At 67.1% G+C, this 17,602-nt stretch overlaps 4 protein-coding genes across 6 annotated transcripts; 3 read left to right on the top strand and 1 right to left on the bottom strand.

Moving 5' to 3' along the window:
- Nucleotides 1–18: 18 nt before the first annotated feature.
- On the top strand, nucleotides 19–2,578 carry RRP8 (ribosomal RNA processing 8). Its single transcript, XM_079332097.1, is given in 8 exon segments — nucleotides 19–190; nucleotides 193–221; nucleotides 297–441; nucleotides 519–909; nucleotides 1,036–1,165; nucleotides 1,439–1,545; nucleotides 1,651–1,747; nucleotides 2,421–2,578. Coding segments are annotated over 8 exon segments (1,029 nt in total). The 5' UTR covers nucleotides 19–171; the 3' UTR covers nucleotides 2,532–2,578.
- Nucleotides 2,579–2,632: 54 nt separating this feature from the next.
- Nucleotides 2,633–9,336, top strand: LOC306815514 (F-box/WD repeat-containing protein 7-like). The gene is made up of 13 exons (XM_079332086.1): nucleotides 2,633–2,835; nucleotides 3,862–4,041; nucleotides 4,352–4,681; nucleotides 5,117–5,199; nucleotides 5,541–5,679; nucleotides 5,969–6,103; nucleotides 6,181–6,304; nucleotides 6,384–6,520; nucleotides 7,170–7,283; nucleotides 7,496–7,677; nucleotides 7,748–7,973; nucleotides 8,495–8,705; nucleotides 8,901–9,336. Exons 1-13 carry the CDS (start codon nucleotides 2,713–2,715, stop codon nucleotides 9,167–9,169), a joined length of 2,253 nt encoding a protein of 750 aa, XP_079188212.1. The 5' UTR covers nucleotides 2,633–2,712; the 3' UTR covers nucleotides 9,170–9,336.
- Nucleotides 9,337–9,856: 520 nt separating this feature from the next.
- TIMM10B (translocase of inner mitochondrial membrane 10B) lies at nucleotides 9,857–10,720 on the bottom strand. The gene is made up of 3 exons (XM_079332101.1): nucleotides 10,578–10,720; nucleotides 10,219–10,314; nucleotides 9,857–10,152 (listed from the first exon to the last, which is right to left on the bottom strand). The coding sequence occupies exons 1-3, from the start codon at nucleotides 10,614–10,616 to the stop codon at nucleotides 9,946–9,948; spliced, it is 342 nt and encodes a 113-aa protein (XP_079188227.1). The 5' UTR covers nucleotides 10,617–10,720; the 3' UTR covers nucleotides 9,857–9,945.
- On the top strand, nucleotides 10,668–16,135 carry ARFIP2 (ARF interacting protein 2). Of its 3 annotated transcripts, none has more exons than XM_079332096.1 (9): nucleotides 10,668–10,793; nucleotides 11,649–11,756; nucleotides 11,852–11,960; nucleotides 12,796–12,915; nucleotides 13,390–13,505; nucleotides 13,623–13,844; nucleotides 14,146–14,303; nucleotides 14,377–14,551; nucleotides 14,902–16,135. In XM_079332096.1, exons 2-9 carry the CDS (start codon nucleotides 11,658–11,660, stop codon nucleotides 15,055–15,057), a joined length of 1,155 nt encoding a protein of 384 aa, XP_079188222.1. In that variant the 5' UTR covers nucleotides 10,668–10,793; nucleotides 11,649–11,657; the 3' UTR covers nucleotides 15,058–16,135. The 3 variants fall into 3 exon arrangements, with proteins under 3 accessions (XP_079188222.1, XP_079188220.1, XP_079188221.1); XM_079332094.1 differs by lacking the exon at nucleotides 10,668–10,793 and adding an exon at nucleotides 11,154–11,390; XM_079332095.1 differs by lacking the exons at nucleotides 10,668–10,793; nucleotides 12,796–12,915 and adding an exon at nucleotides 11,168–11,390.
- The last annotated feature ends 1,467 nt before the right edge of the window (nucleotides 16,136–17,602 follow it).

Genomic DNA, 17,602 nt, shown 5'->3' with positions numbered 1-17,602 from the left:
ACGGACCGGGGCGCGGTGATCCGGCCGGGGGCGGAGCGGGGAGCCCGCGCACCGCCCGATCCTCCGGGCCGCCAGGAGGGGCTGTTCCCGTGGCGCTTTCCAGGCGGGAGCACGTGCGGCCCGGTACCGGCGGAGGGTCCCGCTCCATGTTCGCGGAGCAGGACTGGAACGATGCAGCGGAGCCGCTGCCCCGCGGCGCCCCGGCGGGCCCGGGCCGGCCGGTAAGCGGGTGATGCGGGGGCGGCGGGCCGGGCCCGTCCCGGGCGCGCGGAGTCACCGGGCCCCGCTCCCCACAGGGCGCCAGGACGGGAGAGAGGCGGCTGCCCGGGATCGGCGGCGCGGCGCGGAAACGGCCCCGGAAGCGGAAGAAGGGCGGCGGGCCGCGGGAGCTCCCGGCCGGTCCCGAGGAGCCCCGGCAGGCTGGGCAGCGGACGGGCACAGGTACCGGGACGGCTCCGGGGCCCGGCGGGCAGGAGGGAGCCAACGCCGCGCCCTGACACCCCTCTCGGTGCCCCCAGACGGCCCGGCTGAGCCGGCGGAGGAGGCCGGGAAGCCGGGAGGGCTGAGCCGGCGGCAGCGGCGGAACCGGCAGAAGCGGCAGCCGGCGGGGTCGGGCGGGGAGCGGGGCTCGGGGCCGGGGCCCCCGGACCCGCCGGAGGCCCCGGAGGCGCCTCCGGAGCCCCGCTCGGGCCGCTCGGCCGCGCTCCGCGCGCGGATGGAGGAGCGGCTGCTCGGCGCCCGGTTCCGCTACCTGAACCAGCAGCTCTACACCGGCAGTAGCCGGGACGCGGCGCGGCTCTTCAGCACCGACCCTGCCGCTTTCCACCTGTACCACCGCGGCTTCGAGCGGCAGGTGCGGCGCTGGCCCGAGCGCCCCGTGCAGCGCATCGTGCGCTACCTGCGCCGCCGGTGAGCGGGGCCGAGACTGAAGGGAATGGGGCAGGACGGGGATGGACTGCGGAGGGGCCGGAGGATGACCAGGGCACCGGTGTCCAGCCGGGCCAGGCCGCTCTGACCCCGCTATCCCTGCCTCAGGCCAGCGTCGCTAGTGGTGGCGGATTTCGGGTGCGGGGACTGCACGCTGGCCGCCAGTGTCAAGAACCAGGTGCACTGCTTCGACCTGGTGGCGCTGTCCCCGCGGGTCACCGTCTGTGACATGGCCAAGGTACTGGGGCACCCCCGGGGCGGGGAGTGGGTGCTGCTGGGCGGGCTGCGGGGGCGCAGGTGGGAGACCCTGACCCCGAGGGGCAGCACGGGTGTGTCTGTTCGAAAGCTGGCGTGTACCTGGGACACGGCTGAACCCACAAGCCTGGGGAGTCCGGGGGCGTTGCCCAGCCCTGTAAACATTGTCCTCCTCTTCCTGCTCCCGGGGGTATGCACAACGGCTTCTAGACCAAGTCATCATCCTCCTTCTCCGGGGGTGTCCCGGGGTGGGCAGGTGCCACTGGCGGCTGAGTCGGTGGACGTGGCTGTGTTCTGCCTGGCGCTGATGGGCACCAACCTGCAGGAGATCCTGGGAGAGGCCAACCGTGTGCTCAAGCTCGGGTAGGCAGAGGTTGTGGAGCGATGGGGGATTGCGGGAGGAGCAGGGATGCTGAGCAGTGTCCTGGGGGTGCCCGGGTGCCCTGCTCAGAGCTCTGGTGACCGCAGGGGGACCCTGATGGTGGCCGAGGTGGCCAGCCGCTTTGAGGACACCCATGCCTTCCTGAAGGCCATGATGCAGCTGGGCTTCAAGACCGTCTCCAAGGTGTGTCCCCTGGTGTGCCCTCAGGTGTGCGTAGGGCTGGGCAGTGGGTGCACCAGGAACCGGGGAGCACAGGGAAGGAGCCCATGGAGGGGGCGTACTTGGGCCCAGCCTGGTGTGCAGCAGACCAGGGGCTGGTGAAAGTAGATGGAGGTGGAAGGGATTGGTGTATGGGGAACAGCAGGTGGGAGAATGGTGGGTTGAGTGCATACAGGGATGGAGTCCTGGACGGCAGGTTTGGAGGGACTGGGGACTGGGGGGGGGGGGGGTCAGACTGTGGCAGTTTGGGATGAGGGTTGGATGGGGTGCTGGGTCCGGGGAGGGGATGAGGGGAGCCTGGAGCACACCGGGATTGTAGTGCGGGACCTGGAGGTGGGTGTGGGGAAGGGCTTTTGGGGATCCCGGGGACTGGAGGAATTGGGGAGTTGATGGTGGGTGTACGGTGTTCAGAGAAGTACACCCGGAGCCAGGGTACTCAGGACCCACAAGAGCTGTGGTGTCAGGGTCTGGCGGCAACAGGGCCCTGGCACAACGGGGTCTGGAGGAGGCAGGGGGCACCCGGGGTTGTCTGAGGCAGCACTGAGGGGTGCTGCAGGGAGCTGGGGGTTTCGGAGCTGCGGTGATGGTGGGGGCTCCAGGGTGCCGGTAACAGAGTCGGGTGTTCCCGCGCCCCCAGGACCTCTCCAGCTCCTACTTCTACGTGTTGGAGTTCGCCAAGACGGGCCCGGCGCGGCCCGGTGCCGCTCCCGGGCTGCGGCTGCGGCCGTGTCTGTACAAGCGGCGGTGACCGGAGCGGCGGCTGGGGGCGTGGTCACGGGGCGGGGCCTCGGGGGACTGGCCCCGCCCCCCGCGCTCGATCCAATAAAGCCTCTGCTTCTCACAGCTACGCGTGCGTCTGAGGGGGCGGGGCCGCGCCTGCGCGCTGCGATCGGGCCTGCGCGGCGGCAGCGCCCGGAACCGGTACCGGGATGTCGGGGCCGGGCCCCGCCGGGGCCAAGCTCGACATCAACCGAGCCGGCGTGGCCGAGCTGGAGGGTGCCCTCAGCGGCATCGGCCGCCGCCGTGCCCGCGGTATCGTCCGCAAGAGAGAGGTGCGGGACGGGGAGAGCGGCGGGGACGGCGCCCCGCGCTGAACGACGCGGGCCCGGGACCCCGAGCGGCGGTGTCGGTGTCGGTGTCGGGGTGGGGGCCGCGGGGCGAGTGCGGGGGTGGCAGTGCTGTTTCCGTGCCGGTAGCCGGGGCCGGTGCAATCCCCGGGTCCCGCCCGCGAGGCCGGGCGGGCGCAGCCGCCCCCGTTCCGGTGCTGCCGTCCCTGCGGCCGGCTCCGGGCAGCGCCCGGGCCGAGCCAGGGCCCGGCGGATGGGACGGGCACCGCGCCCCGACCGGCGGCGTCGGGGGAGAGCCGCGGCGGCCGGTGGCACGGGCGGGAGCAGTGGGAGCGGCGGCCGGGCCCTGGTGCTGCGGGGATGGGCAGCGCCGCGGCCGGGCGAGGCTGGGCCGGGAGCGCTGGGCCTGTCTGGGGCTGGAAAAGGAGGTGGAGCGGTGCATGTCCGAAGGCTGTGGACACGTATGCTGGGAGCACTGGGAGGCGGGAGGGCAGAAGCCGGTAATACAAAGGGAGGGTGGTCTGGAGCGGGGCTTCTCCCGGGGCGGTGCTGCCACTGCAGCCCTTCGTGGGCAGCAGCAGCGCCGTAAAACGAGCCCTGTCGGGTCAGAAGCCAGTCGGGCGCTTCCCGGGCCCGTGGGCTGCGCTGGCTGTCCGCCGAGTCCTGCCCCGGACAGCCCGGTCCCCGTGGCCGGCGCTGCTGGAGCCCGTGCCGGGTGATGGCAGGCACCCGATCCCGGGTCGGCCCGAGGTACGCGGGGCGGTGGGTGCCTCGCACGCGTGTGTTTCTGCGTGTGTCCGGTTGTTCCCCTGCCCTGGAGCTGCAGCCTCGCTCCCCATCCTGGCACGGGTCATCTGGGGGGCACGGTGCTCCTACCCCAGCTTTGGGGTTTTGGGTTGCTGTCCGCCTTTCACAGCCCTGTGATTCTTCCCTGCGGGGCCACTCGGGCAGGGGGCTCTGTGGGAGCAGGAGGGATTCTGTTCTGGGCAGGGCTGACTTCCCTCCGCGCAGGAGCTGAAGGGCTTCACTTGCTTGGATGACCTGCTGCACGTCAAGGGCATTACCACACGCATCCTGGAGCTCAACAGCCAGCGCATGACGTGCCGGCGGTGCCCGGGCCCCGACAGGCCCCCACGGGCCAGCCCCACTCCCCTGGGGGACAATGAGGACCACAGGGCACCTGCAGCACAGGTAGGTGCAGAAGGGTCCCTGCTGCCAGGTGCAAGAACAAGGGCAAAGATGTGGCTCTGGGGGGGGCTCTGAGGAAGCTCATGGCGAGCAGACAGAACTGCACCAGATTCTGCAGGAGCTTATGGTTGTGGGTTTGGGGGTTCTCCACCCGAAAACCCCTCACAGTACTGTTGAGTGGAGTCCCTGTGCTCCAGCGCCATGGCTCTCACTGGCAACCATCCAGCAGCGCTCCCAGCCCCTGTCCTGCTCCTAGTCTCCAGCAACCCATGCTGGTGCAGTCAGCCCTGCTCCCTGCCTCTTCCCTGCTCAGGTGGTAGCTGAAGAGGAGGAAGATGAGGAGGAGGAGGAAGAGGAGGATGCACCAGGGCCCTGGGAGCCGGAGCACCCCTGGAAGGGTACCCCCAGGTCTGGAGCAGACCCTGATGGTTCTGGGGGGCAGGGACCACAGGAGCACCCCAGGTCCACCAGGGGGCAGGAGGAGGAGGAGGAGGAAGAAGAGGAGGAGGAGGAAGGGAGCTGCTGCAGCGAGGAGGGGGAAGACAGCAGCAACGTCTACCTGTACTACACTCTGGGAGAGCGCTGGATCGACTACCTGCAGCGCACTGGGGATGGGGGGCTGCTGCGGCACCTGCGCCCCAAGGTGACGGGGCCAGGAACTGCTGGGGCACTCTGGGCACCTGGGGGAGGGTAAACGGGCTGGGGGGTCTGTGATGCCTGGCTGCTGGGGAAAGAGATGCTGCCCCAGTCCCCCATGCAGACCCCTGCCCAGCAAGGGGGTCCTTGGTCATAGGGTGAGGGAAGGAGGTGCTACCCTGCTCCATCCTAGTCCCCAGCCCTGCCTGGCCCTGGTGCAGCCCCCCTGCCCTGCATGGGGATCCCTTGTTGCTGTGTGGACCCTGAAGGGAGAAGGCAGGAGCAGAGGTGGGGGTCTGCCCCATAGCTCTGGGCTGGGGGCGCACGGGGGTTGGTTCTGGGTGGGTGGCATGTAGGGGTCCAGAAGGATGAGCTGTGGGCAGGGAGTCTGCAGGGTCTGCCTGGGCTTGTCCCAGCTGCTCCAACCTGCTGTGTCCCACAGATGAAGCGGAAGTCAGAGAATGGGCCGGATGGCCGGGCCTTGTCCCCTGGGAAGAAGCTGTGCAAGGGCTCCGACTATGGCAGGTGAGGGATGCAGGGTGCTCTGAGTGCAGCTGGTGAAGGGGGCTGTCTGTGCTGGGGCAGCACATACCTCCTGCTGCCCTCCCCAGGAGGATGATGCAGCCACTTGGGTCGAGCAGGGGTTGGCCTGGGTGAGATCCAGTCCTGACCAGTTGCCTGTCTGCTGAGCAGGCTGGGCTGCATGTCTGGGCAAGGGGTCAGTGGGGTGGGAGCAAAGGGGAGTCAGTGGGGTGGAGCTCCCACTGGTGGGAACCAGTTCCAAGAGCGTGGCACAGTGTGGCCCAGAGCAATGCTGCATATGCCACCTGCGCCATGGCCTCACTTGTGCCTGGTCTTTCTCTCAGGACACTGGGTCCCTGTACACCCAGCCCCACGACCACCTTTGGGGACCTGCGCAATGCCAAGGTGGGGCAGGCCCGGCGCCGTCGCATCCCCTCCGTGGCCCCTCCCCCTGAGCTGCAGGACTGGCTCCGCACCTTCCAGGTACGGCTTGCCTGGTGGCTCCAGGCAGCCTGCGTGTGATGGGAGGGAGCCAAGCCTGAGGGATCCCCACCGTGGCCAGGAGTTGGGTGGATTTTGGGTAGTTTTGCTTGTGTGAGGAAACACAGAGGAGGTTTCAGCCCTCACCTGGGTTGGTGTCAGGGGTCACTCAGCACCACCAAACACCCACGTGCCTTGGGTTCCTGGCCTGGGGCAGGAGGCTTGGCTGCCAGGGCTGTGGCTGGGCTAGCTGGGGACACAGAGCCAGGGATCACTGGGGGTCCCCCTGCAGCGCTGGAGTGGCCCTGAGAAGCTGCTGGCCCTGGATGAGCTCATTGACCGCTGTGAGCCGGCGCAGATCAAGTACATGATGCAGGTCATCGAGCCCCAGTTCCAGCGGGACTTCATCTCCCTGCTGCCCAAGGAGGTGAGTGAAGCTGGGGGACCAGGGGCCTGACCTGACCTGACCTGGTGACCACTCTGTGACCTTTATCCCCTCCATAGCTGGCCCTGTACGTCTTGTCTTTCCTGGAGCCACGGGACTTGCTCCGTGCTGCTCAGACTTGCCGCTACTGGAGGGTCCTGGCCGAGGACAACCTGCTCTGGAGGGAGAAGTGCCGTGAGGAAGGTGAGAGTCCTCCCAGGGAGGGGCTGGGGGCCAGCCCAGGCCTGACCCAGGTGAGGCACCGCTGTGTTGTCCCCTGCAGGGATCGAGGAGCCCCTGCACCTGCGGAAGCGACGCCTGCTCAGCCCTGGATTCATGTACAGCCCCTGGAAATTCGCCTTCCTGCGCCAGCACCGCATCGACATGAACTGGCGTAGTGGGGAGCTGCGGCCCCCCAAGGTGGGTCTGGGTGTCCCAGCAGGGACAGGCTCCAGGGAGCTGTGGTCCCAAGGTGAGCCTGGGAGTGTCCCTGCCTGGGGCAGTCCCTGGAGAGCTGAAGGGCTGGTGGGGGTCCCTCAGGTATGGGGAAGCTGCTGCAGAATCTGCCATGGGGACCAGATCTGACCTGCTCAGAGCAGTGGGGACAGGAGAAATAGGGTCCCGTGGGCCTGGAGAAAGGGGTTCTTTCTTTTGCCCCTCTCCAAAGCCTCATGCAGGGCTGCAGCCATCCCCAGCACTCAGGGAAGGTGCAGTGTCACAGAGTTAAACTGTGTTCTGTGAGAGTCCCAGAACCCTGATCATCTCTCCCTGGGGATCCTTCTTGCCCCTGGGCAGAGTCCCCACCACCCCATTTCTTGCTGCTTCAGGTCCTGAGTTCCTGAGCCCCCCCACTTCCTGTCTGTAATCCCTGCCCCTGTGCAGCAGCCACCAAACACACCACACACCCCAGCTCTTCTGCCCTGCAGAAGCAACAGGGGTGCAGGTGATTTGGAGACCTGTGTGCCTTTCCTCCCAAGAGTTCCTGCTGCCTTCCCATTGCTCACTGTGCTGGGTGGCCCTGCTGGCTGGGGGGCCACACTGCCCTCAGCACACTCCTGTGCTCCCACAGGTACTGAAGGGCCACGACGACCATGTGATTACCTGCCTGCAGTTCTGTGGAAATCGCATAGTGAGCGGCTCTGATGACAATACGCTCAAAGTGTGGTCAGCTGTCACTGGGGAGGTCAGTGTCACCAGGGAGGTCAGTGTGGCACTGTCACTGGCACCACTGGGGTTTGGGGCAGGGACCATCTCCCTGTGCTGGGCACAGGCCACAGCCTGACTCCTGGGGTCAATTTTATGACAAGGACATGGGGTTGTGCTGCTCCTCTGTGCTGTTTCAGGGGTGGGGAGGTGCAAGAGGCTCACTTGTCCCTCATGTCCTGTTCCCCACAGTGTGTGCAGACGCTGGTGGGCCACACGGGGGGGGTTTGGTCCTCCCAGATGAGGGACAGTGTTGTGATCAGCGGCTCCACTGACCGCACGCTCAAGGTGTGGAACGCTGACAGCGGCGAGTGCGTGCACACCCTGTACGGACACACCTCCACCGTGCGCTGCATGCACCTGCACGGCAACAGGTACGGGCGGGTCTGTGTGAGGGGGGATCCCCGGGCTGAGGCTGTTAGCCCAGCTGTCCCTCCCCTGCAGGGTGGTGAGCGGCTCCCGGGATGCCACGCTGCGGCTCTGGGACATCGAGACGGGGCAGTGCCTGCACGTGCTGATGGGCCACGTGGCAGCCGTGCGCTGCGTGCAGTACGACGGCAACAAGGTGGTCAGCGGTGCCTACGACTACACGGTCAAGGTGTGGGACCCCGAGAGCGAGAGCTGCACCCACACGCTGCAGGGCCACACCAACCGTGTCTACTCGCTGCAGGTACGGCCCTGCACGCATCCCCTCCTGCTCCTCCTGCAGGTACAGCCTGCCCTCCTGCTGGCTTGCTCTACCACTTCCCTGCCTTCCAGATGTGGGGCTGTGCCAAAGGTCCCACGTGTGCTGTAGGGACAAGTGGGCTCTGCCTGTCGTGCAAGGCCCTAAGTGCTTGGCAGGAACACATGGGCCATGTCTGTGCCCTGAAGGGATGGATCTGCCATGCAAGGACACACATACCATGTTTGTGTCCCGTGTGGACAGTCTCTGCCCTCTGCCCCCGCTTCCCAGACACACATGCTGTGGACACAACACTCTTCCATGCCCCTTCCCTGAAGCATTTCTACAGTCCAAAAAACCAACAGCTGTGTGAGCCCGTGTCTCAGCTGCTGAACTGTGGTCTCAGGCTGGTGCTGAAACTGAGGGTGCTGTATCCTAAACCAGAGGCTGCCAGGGCTGTGGACCATACCCCAAACCAGGGAACACTTCTGTCCTCAGTGCTGAGCTGGACTCCTTCTCTCTGGCAGTTTGATGGGACACACATCGTGAGTGGGTCCCTGGACACATCAATCCGTGTGTGGGATGTGGAGAGTGGGAACTGCCTGCACACGCTCATGGGGCACCAGTCACTCACCAGTGGGATGGAGCTGCGTGACAACATCCTCGTGTCTGGCAACGCCGACTCCACTGTCAAGATCTGGGACATCAAGACAGGGCAGTGCCTGCAGACACTGCAGGGTGAGAGGGGATTCCTCACCCTTGGGGGGCAGTGGGGACTTCCCTCCATCGGGAGCTGGGAAGGGGCAGCTCTCTCCCTTGGGGTGGGAGGGAGCAGGGGAGGCTCCTTGCCCTTGGGGCTGGGTGGCTCTGAGCTGCCAGATGTGGCAGTGGGTACCCCAGGTGCACGTGGGGCTCACCGGTGCCTCCCCATAGGTCCCAGCAAGCACCAGAGTGCTGTCACCTGCCTGCAGTTCAGCTCCAAGTTCGTGGTGACCAGCTCGGATGACGGGACAGTGAAGCTGTGGGACCTGAAGACGGGGGAGTTTGTGCGGAACCTGGTGGCCCTGGAGAGCGGGGGCTCGGGGGGGGTCGTGTGGCGGATCCGCGCCTCCAACACAAAGCTGGTGTGTGCCGTGGGCAGCCGCAACGGCACCGAGGAGACCAAGCTGCTGGTGCTGGACTTTGATGTGGACCTGAAGTGACCCCGGCCAGCCCGGGGGTCCCGCGGGAGGGGTGGCCCCGGCGCAGGCGCTGGACCCGCGGGCAGAGGGAGCGAGGCCGGGCCGGGCCTTATTTATATGCGCGGGAGTGCCCGGCCAGGCCTGCAGGAGCATGTTTTGTACACGGAATATATCAATTTATTTCTGTATTGGGGCTGCTGCTGATTTGCCCCAAGCGCTGTCCTGGGCTCACACCTCCTGAGCAGGCCAGGCTCTCCCAGGTGTCACAGGGACCCTGCACACACCTCCCTTAGCTGGTGGGCACTGCCCTGGCAGCGCCTGACACCTCCCCCTGCCCCATCTCAGCACCAGCCATTTGGAGGTAGAATGTTGAGCGCCCTGCAGTGTCCTGGTGCTCATGGGGGAGTCCTGCAGGGAGACGTTTGTCTCCATTTAGGTGCAGTTGCCTGGATTCTGAGTTGTGCCACGGGCTCCCCACCCATGACACACCCAATAGGGAACAGGGCCAGGGTTCTGGTGCCCTCCCCACGTGCCACACTAAGCCATTACTGTAACAATGTTTTATTGGTACTAACAACGCACTTCCCAGAAGTCCACAACCACGAGGGCTAGGGGGGCTTTCTCCCATTTCCTGTGCCCCCATTCCCGGTGCCCTGCAGAGCCCAGCCCCTGCTCGGGGCTCCCAGGGGCAGTGCAGATGCTGCTCCAGCGCACGGTGCTGCAGCTGCTCCTGCTGCCTCAGGCCGGGGCGGTGCCGGTCGTGTCCGACTGCCGCGGGGAGCCGCGGCCAGGTGCCGCTACGTGCCGGCAGCGGCAGCATCTGGCGAGGACTCGGCAGCGCCCGGGGCCGGCTCAGGGGCGGCCGGGAGTCCGGAGGGCCCCGCAGGTGGCCCGTGCTCGGCCGCGCGGCGCTGCAGCATTGCCGGCACCAGTCCCACGTAGGCGCCCATCAGGCGGTGGTTGGCGCGGACCAGCCTCGCGGCGCAGCTCTCCAGGCACGACTCCTGCGGGAGGGACGGGGTCAGGGGGCGCGGGGACACCCGACCCGCGGCGCCCCGGGCCCCGCTCACCTCGCGGCCCGTGAGCAGCCGGTAGTTGAGGTTGCAGACGCAGTGGCGGAAGCAGAGCTCGGTCATACGGTTGTAGACCAGCAGGAAGTCCCGCAGCTGCGGAGCAGGCGCGGGTCACACCGGGCGGAGCCAGTCCGGACACCCCGAAACCCACCGGCAGCCCCGGCGTGCCCCCGGCCAGCCCGAGACGCCCGCGCCCCTTCCCGGACCCGCCGGTTCTCCTGCGAACCCGGCACCTCGAGATCCCACACCCGGAGCCCTCGGGACACGCCGGGACCCGCCACCAGACCGACAGCCCCGGGACCTCCCATAAAGGCCTCGAGGCACAGCGTGCTCCCACCCCCGGCCCCGGCGCTCACGCTGCGGAGCTGCTGCCGGTGCTCGGCCGCCGGGTCCATCCCGGGCACGGCCCGGAGCCTCCGCGCCCGGCGGGACCAGCCGCCGAGCTCGCACAACGTCACTTCCGCTCGGCTCAGCGATGACGCCACTTCCGGGCCGCTGACGCCACTTTCGGCGCGTCCGGGCCGAGGCGGAGCGGGAGCGGCGCGGGGGGGCCCGGCGGGGCCGGGGCGCAGGTGGGCCGGGGGCACCGGGGGACCGGGCAGGGTGAGCGGCGCGGGGCCGGGGGAGTCCGGCCGGGAGAGTCCCGGGAGCGAGGCTGGGGCCGCCGCCGCCCGCTCGGGCCGGTTCCGCCGGGAGCAGCCGCCGGGGGTTCCCTCGGACGTCGGTCCCGTCTCGGGGCCTTGCCGCGCGTGGCTGCGGAGGGGTCCCGCCCCGGAGGCTGTGGGGACCGCGGGGTCGCTATCCGGAGGATGGCTCTGGGCGGTGACGGCCTCTGTCCGCAGGGCTGGACCCTAGCGCTGGGCCGGGCGCTGTCCCCGGCGGGGAGGGGACAGGTCACAGGTAACGGGCTCTCGGCCGCCCGCCCCGGCCCCGCCTGCCCTGGAATGTGCCCGGACCGGTCCGGGCGCAGCGGGGCCCCCCCGCTCTCCTGCGGCTGTGGACGTGGCTCCCGGCGCCCTCCTGGCCGGGCGGGGCTGGGCGCTGCAGGCTCCGCTGTCGCGGGGCAGGGTCTGCGGGACGCGGGCATCCCCGGCGGGCTGTGCCACGCGGAGCGCGGCCCGAGGGGCGGGGAACCCGGCAGTCCTGGGCGGGACGGTGTGGGAGCCACGGTGGGTCCCGGCTGAGGCTGGGGTTGGGCTCGGTGCCTCTGGGATGTGCCACGCTGCGGGTCTGTTTTGGGAGCCAGCGGTGTACTGAGAGACGGCGAGCCGGGCAGGGGGCAGAGTCTGCTCGGTGCCAGCAGTTGCCGATGTGGGCCCCTCCCTCCGCGCTGTAATCTCCTGCTGTTCCCTTCCAGCACGGCCCCGCGGGTACTGGCTGGTGCCCCCGACAGTCGTGGTCCCAGCACCACCTCTGTGTCCCTGCAGGCCCTGAGGATGTCGGACGGGATCCTAAGCAAGGCAGCCACCATGGAGATCCCCATCAGCAGCAACGGGGACACCAGCAGTCTGCCCGAGGACGACGGCCTGGAGCAGGTCCGGGGATTGGGAGCCCCATGGGAGTGTTTGGGACTGTACCCAGGGCCGTGCGGTCTCTGCATCTCAGTCCCCTGTGCTCCTCTGCCTCCCAGGACCTGCAGCAGGTGATGGTGTCGGGACCCAACCTGAATGAGACCAGCATCGTGTCAGGTGGCTATGGGGGCACAGCCGAGGGCATCATCCCCACCGGGACCATCAAAGGTAATGGGGCTGGGCTGGGAGGGAATGGGCATCCATGGGAAGAAGGGTCAGCTCTCCTCATTGCCCCTGACTTACTACACAAGGCTCTGCTACAGCCCAGCCAACATGTTTCCTGGGTGGGGTCTGTTCCTGCTGGACTCGGGTTCTGTGCAGGGACTATGTGTGGGGGAGTGTACTGGTGGCAGAGGAGGGGCTGCTGCCCCAGCTCTGCTCTACCTGGGCTGGGTTACTCCCCTGTCACAGGGTGGGGGTCTCTTCTGGGGAATCTCCATCCCCTTGGTCAGCACATCCCTGTGCACAACTCTGAGTGCCTGCTCTGGTGGAGGATCCCAGGTCTGTCCCAGTCCATATGCAGCGGGAGCTCTGGAGTGTGCTGGGGTTGAGGGAGTGGGGCCAGTTGGGGTCTATACCCTGGGAGACCTGGCACTGCTGCCCTTGTTCCATGCAGATCTCTCCCTGAGGGTCCCCTCAGGGCTTGGGGAGGGTCCCTGTGGGCAGAGAGGGCGAGCGTGCGTGTGTGTGCTTTCCTGGAGCACTACTGCTGCTGGCCCGGTGTCCCCACGTCTCTGTGTCCCCACACCCCTGGCCTACCCAGCTCTTGGGGTGCAGGGATTCCTGCGCAGGGGCAGCTAGGGGGGTTCCCTGGGGCGGGGGAGCCCACCTGTGTGGCTGTAGCCATGTCTCTGGGTTCCAACGCTCACCTGCTGCCGTCGCTCTCCCGCTGTCGCCCGCCCGCGCACTCGTCCCTGTCCCCTGCCCCCGGTCCCCTCTGCCCTGGCTACCCCACTGTCCCATGCCTTGTGCCCCCTGTCCTGCCCCGCCCCACCCTGCTCAGCCCCCGCAGCCCCCCCGTTTCCAGGCTCTCTTGTCCACCCTCACCCCCCCCGAGGACCATCGGTGCCCCCCAGCGCGCCTGCTGCCCGTAGGATGGCCCGCCCGGCCGCTGCTCCAGCAGGTACTGCGCCCCTCACTGCACCCAGGGCCTCCCTAGGGACCTTGGTAAGAGCCCCCGTGGCACCTGTGTCGTGGCCAGAGCCTGGTCCTGGTGCTGATCCTTGTGCTGGGACAGAGGACAGCGCTGGTGGGTCCTGGCCAGGGGGATCCACCCTGGAGCCCACCTGAGGGACACCTAGTGCTGCTGGGTGGTGTTCCCCCTGTAGCCTAGTGAGGGTGGTCAACAGAATGGGGCAGGGCCTGGTGCAAGCAGACACGGCTGAGCTGGGATCTGTGCCCCTGTGTGGGACCCTCGGGGGGCTGGCAGGAGCAGGGTCCTCGCCATGATGCCTGTGAGCCAGAGCTGGGGATGCTGCTGTGGAAACAGCAGCTCCAGAGCAGGGGCTCTGGCGGCTGGGGCTGCCAGGTCCCCATGGCCACCAGCTGCCCTCCTGGAGCTGGTGCCAGGTCCATCCTGTCTCTGTCCCTGTGCCAGGCCCTGGGCTGCACCCACCATCCCCTGGACCCCCATCTGGTGGAGAGGAGGTCGTGCGTGGCATCGCCGTTGAGAAATTCGACATTGTCAAGAAGTGGGGGATCAACACCTACAAGGTGAGGGGTGGGGGGACCCCAGCGGGCCTGCCTGGTGCCCCTCCCCCAGCAGCTGCTGTCAGAGTGGTTCAGGGGGCTCACACTGCCTTGGGGGGCCCTGGTTTTCCCCTCCTGCAGTGCACCAAGCAGCTGCTCTCGGAGCGCTTTGGGCGGGGGTCCCGCACCGTGGACCTGGAGCTGGAGACTCAGATTGAGCTGCTGCGCGAGACCAAGCGCAAGTACGAGAGCGTCCTGCACCTGGCACGGGCACTCACAGCCCACCTCTACAGCCTCGTACAGACCCAGCATGCCCTGGGGGATGCCTTTGCTGACCTCAGCCAGAAATCCCCTGAGCTCCAGGTGTGCCAGCGCTGGGGGGACTCCGGAGCGAGGGCAGGGACACTTGGGCACCAGGGCAGGGGGAGAGCAGGGGTGGCTGGGCTTGACACTGGGGTTGTGGGGGTCAGGATTTGGGGAATCATACTTGGACACCGGTGCAGGAACGGGATCTGTACAGGTGTGGATGTGTGTGCTGGTGCTGCTGCTCAGCGGTACTGGGTCGTGGTTGGTCTCAGGGGTTTTTACCCCAGCACCCTTGATGGAGGGGAGTGGGGGTGTGATCCGTGCCCCCTCACCCGTGCACCCACTCCTCTGTCCTCAGGAGGAGTTTGGGTACAACGCAGAGACACAGAAGCTGCTGTGCAAGAATGGGGAGACGCTGCTGGGTGCTGTCAACTTCTTTGTGTCCAGCATCAACACGCTGGTCAACAAGACCATGGAGGACACGCTGATGACAGTCAAGCAGTATGAGACGGCCAGGTGGGACAGGGAGCTCGGGGGGCGCGGGGATGCTGGGGGCTCTGGGGGCAGGCGCTGATGGCGGGCTCTGCAGGTTGGAGTACGACGCGTACCGCACGGACCTGGAGGAGCTGAGCATGGGCCCGCGCGACGCCGGCGCCGTCAGCCGCCTGGACGCCGCCCAGAGCCAGTTCCAGAGCCACAAGGACAAGTACGAGAAGCTGCGGGCGGACGTGGCCATCAAGCTCAAATTCCTGGAGGAGAACAAGGTGTGTGCAGGGATGGGAGGTGTGGGGTGGGAATGGAGCACAGGAATGGGAGATGCAAGACAGGGGTGGGGGATGCAGAGATGGGGTACGTGAGGAGGGGGGGTTTGGGACAGGGGTGGGGGTGTGGGATGGGAATGGGAACTGCGGGGATAGGAGGCACAGGGATGGGGTCCCTGCAGGGATTTGGCAGCCACGTTGGATTTGTCACCCACATTAATTGGGTGGAATGGACAGTGGGAGGAGAGGGGGGAGCAGTGGCACTTGGGGGGGTCTCAGAGGGCTTTCCAGCCCCTTTTCTGGGGTGCTGCTGGGCTGGGGTCAGGCCCCCCCCAATCATGATCCTTTCCCAGATCAAGGTGATGCACAAGCAACTGCTGCTGTTCCACAATGCCATCTCTGCGTACTTTGCTGGGAACCAGCAGCAGCTTGAGCAGACCCTCAAGCAGTTCAACATCAAGCTCAAGACCCCTGGCGCCGAGAAGCCCTCCTGGCTGGAGGAGCAGTGAGCCCCCTGTGTCCCCCCGGATGGAGGAGCACACATGGACCTCATTTGTGGCCGGGGGCTCGTGGGGGCCACAGCCCGGGCCTGGTCTTGGATGGGGGGGGCCACCAGATGTGGGGAGCTGCCAGTGGGCTGTGTCCCCCCTGTCCCACAGCCCTCCCTAAGGGCCCGGTGCAGCAGCTCCTCAGCACAGACCCCACACAGCAGACAGCTGGAGCCCCCCCTGCCCCTGACACTCCCAAGGGGCTGGGGATACCCCTCTTGCTGGGCTGCTGCCCCCAGACACCCCACTCACCTTGGGGTGAGCCAGGACCTTCCACTGTTCCCCCTCTGCCTCCCCAGGGCACAATGGGGGTGCACCCCTCCCAGGCCCACTGCCAGCTTCCACCCAGGGAGACCCCTGCCCTGTGGCACAGTGGAGCTGGGGGGGAAGCACCAGAACAGCCAGGCCCCCCTTGTGTTGGGGGGGGCCTGTGGGGCCTCCCTGCTGCACCTGACACCCAGGGGGGCTCTGCTCTGCCCTCCAGTGCCAGGGACACCCTGGCCCCCTCCAGGCCGTTCGCAGGTGTTTCCAGCGTGGCCGCTCTTGCACTCCTGATTCACAGGGGGCTGCACCCCCCAAAGACCCCCCTGCTCCCTGGGGCTGTGGCATGCTGGGCTGGGCTGCTGAGGGGTCCCTGTGCCCTGCTGCCAGTGGCAGGGGGAGTCGCTGGCCGGGCACAGGTCCCGTGGAGAGGGCAGGGGGCTCCAAGCAGGGACCAAACGTCAGTGCAGGCACGGGGTGCCCGCGTGCCCATGCATGTCTGTGTGCGGGCACACGTGTGTCCTGGGGCTGGGGCACCTGTGCTGCACACGGGGGGCTGGGCTCCCGGCCAGGGCTCACCCCCACCCTGCCAGGGGCCCCCTGCCCACCCCTGCACTTGGGCACTTTCTCCTAAGACAAAATTGTTGTTTTTTCTTGCTCATTAATTTAACCCATAATTTAATGTCGGGATCCGACTTCCCCCTGCCCCGCCCTGGTGACGGTCTGACCCCCAACCCCTGACTTCTGTAAAACCCCGAATAAATGGTACAGATCAATGTTGCAGAGCTACAGGTGGGACGAGCAGGGGCTGCACCCTGTGGGCTGGGGCTGCCAGAGCGGGTGGGAAACAGGCATGAGCCCTGTAAGGGTGAGGACTCTGCTGGAGCCCGAGTGGGCATTGGCTGCTGTTTGTGGGGGCCCAGGTTTGGAAGGGGAATGGGAGAGATGGTTCTGGGGGGCGAGTGGGGGGCTTGGGGGGACCCTGCTCACTTGTGTCTGGTGAGGGGGGCCACCCCTTGCTCCAACCTCATGGCAGCAGTGCAGCAGGACCAGGTGTGAGTAAATGGGGACAGGATGGGGGGCCCTGCAGGGAGAAGCTGGGTGGGATCAGCCTGGGGTTCCATCACTGCTGTCCCACTGGTGGCAGTGAGGGCTTGGGAGTCCCACAGGATAGATTCCCCTTCCCCAGGCCCGGCACTGGGGCCAGTGCCATCTGGTTCCCTCCTCCATTGCCCTTTGACCTATTGCCACACCAGCTGCTGTTCCCCTGGGACCCCTGGTCACCCCCCAGAACACTGATGGGCCCCTGGGACACTTCTTTCAGAAAACCCCAGGAGATTCCCAACCACTCCCTGATCCCCCTCCCCCCCGGAACACCCAAACCCTGCCAAGGAGTCCTGCCGCCCCCCAGGCATGGGTGTGGCAATCCCTGGCCATGCTGAGCTGCCGGAGTGGGTGGGTGCCTGCCCCCGGGGCATGAGGGCTGTTCCCAGGCACCTGCGCTGTCACCCCAGGCCCATCCACCAGGTTATGTGGGATATTGGGAGGGACCGGGGTCTCTGCGGGGATGAGGGGCCACTGGAGGTGAGGGTGGGGGGCCAGAGGAGGTCCTTGGTGGAGGGGAGCCCACAGGATCCTCCTGTGCTGCAGTTTCCCAGCACCTGATCCCCGCTGTGCTGCAGGGCCCATGGGACATGCTGAGCTTCAGCACCTTGTGCTGCTTCTGCTGGTGCCTGGCTGGGACTGCAAGGTCCTGGCAGTGGGTGCCATGTTGCGTGGCAGGTCACCCCCTTATCACCCCCTTATCACGGTCATCCTTGCTCCTGGGGGACTGTGCTGGCTGCACAAGCAGCTCTGGCCTGGCTGTGGAACCTTCCAGACTCTGAGGCCAAGGTGGAGGGTCAGGGGCCCCCGGTGTGACTGGGGACAGGTTTCCTGGGGGGCTGGTTCATGGCAGAGCTCTGGGTCCCTCCCGGATCTGTTCCTCCCAAACGGGTCCCCAAAGGGCTGCGAGTCCGTGTGCTGGGCCGGCTCAGGACCTTCCTGTCCCTGTGGCCACATCCCCCATGGCCACACCTGGCTGGGGACAGGGGCACCCCTCTGCACCTCTGGAGCAGCAGCTCTGCCAGGATGCCGTGCCCATGCGGGCCCACCTGCCTCCCCCAGAGGAGGCAGCCAGCAGCCTGCTGGAATTTCCCGGGCAGCTGCAGCAGGGGGGCTTGAGCCACCTGAGCGGGGTGGGGGC

The sequence above is a fragment of the Erithacus rubecula genome (assembly GCF_903797595.1).
Source record: "Erithacus rubecula genome assembly, contig: scaffold_149_arrow_ctg1, whole genome shotgun sequence".
NCBI classification, from domain to species: domain Eukaryota; kingdom Metazoa; phylum Chordata; class Aves; order Passeriformes; family Muscicapidae; genus Erithacus; species Erithacus rubecula.
This window is presented reverse-complemented; position numbering and strand designations above follow the sequence as displayed.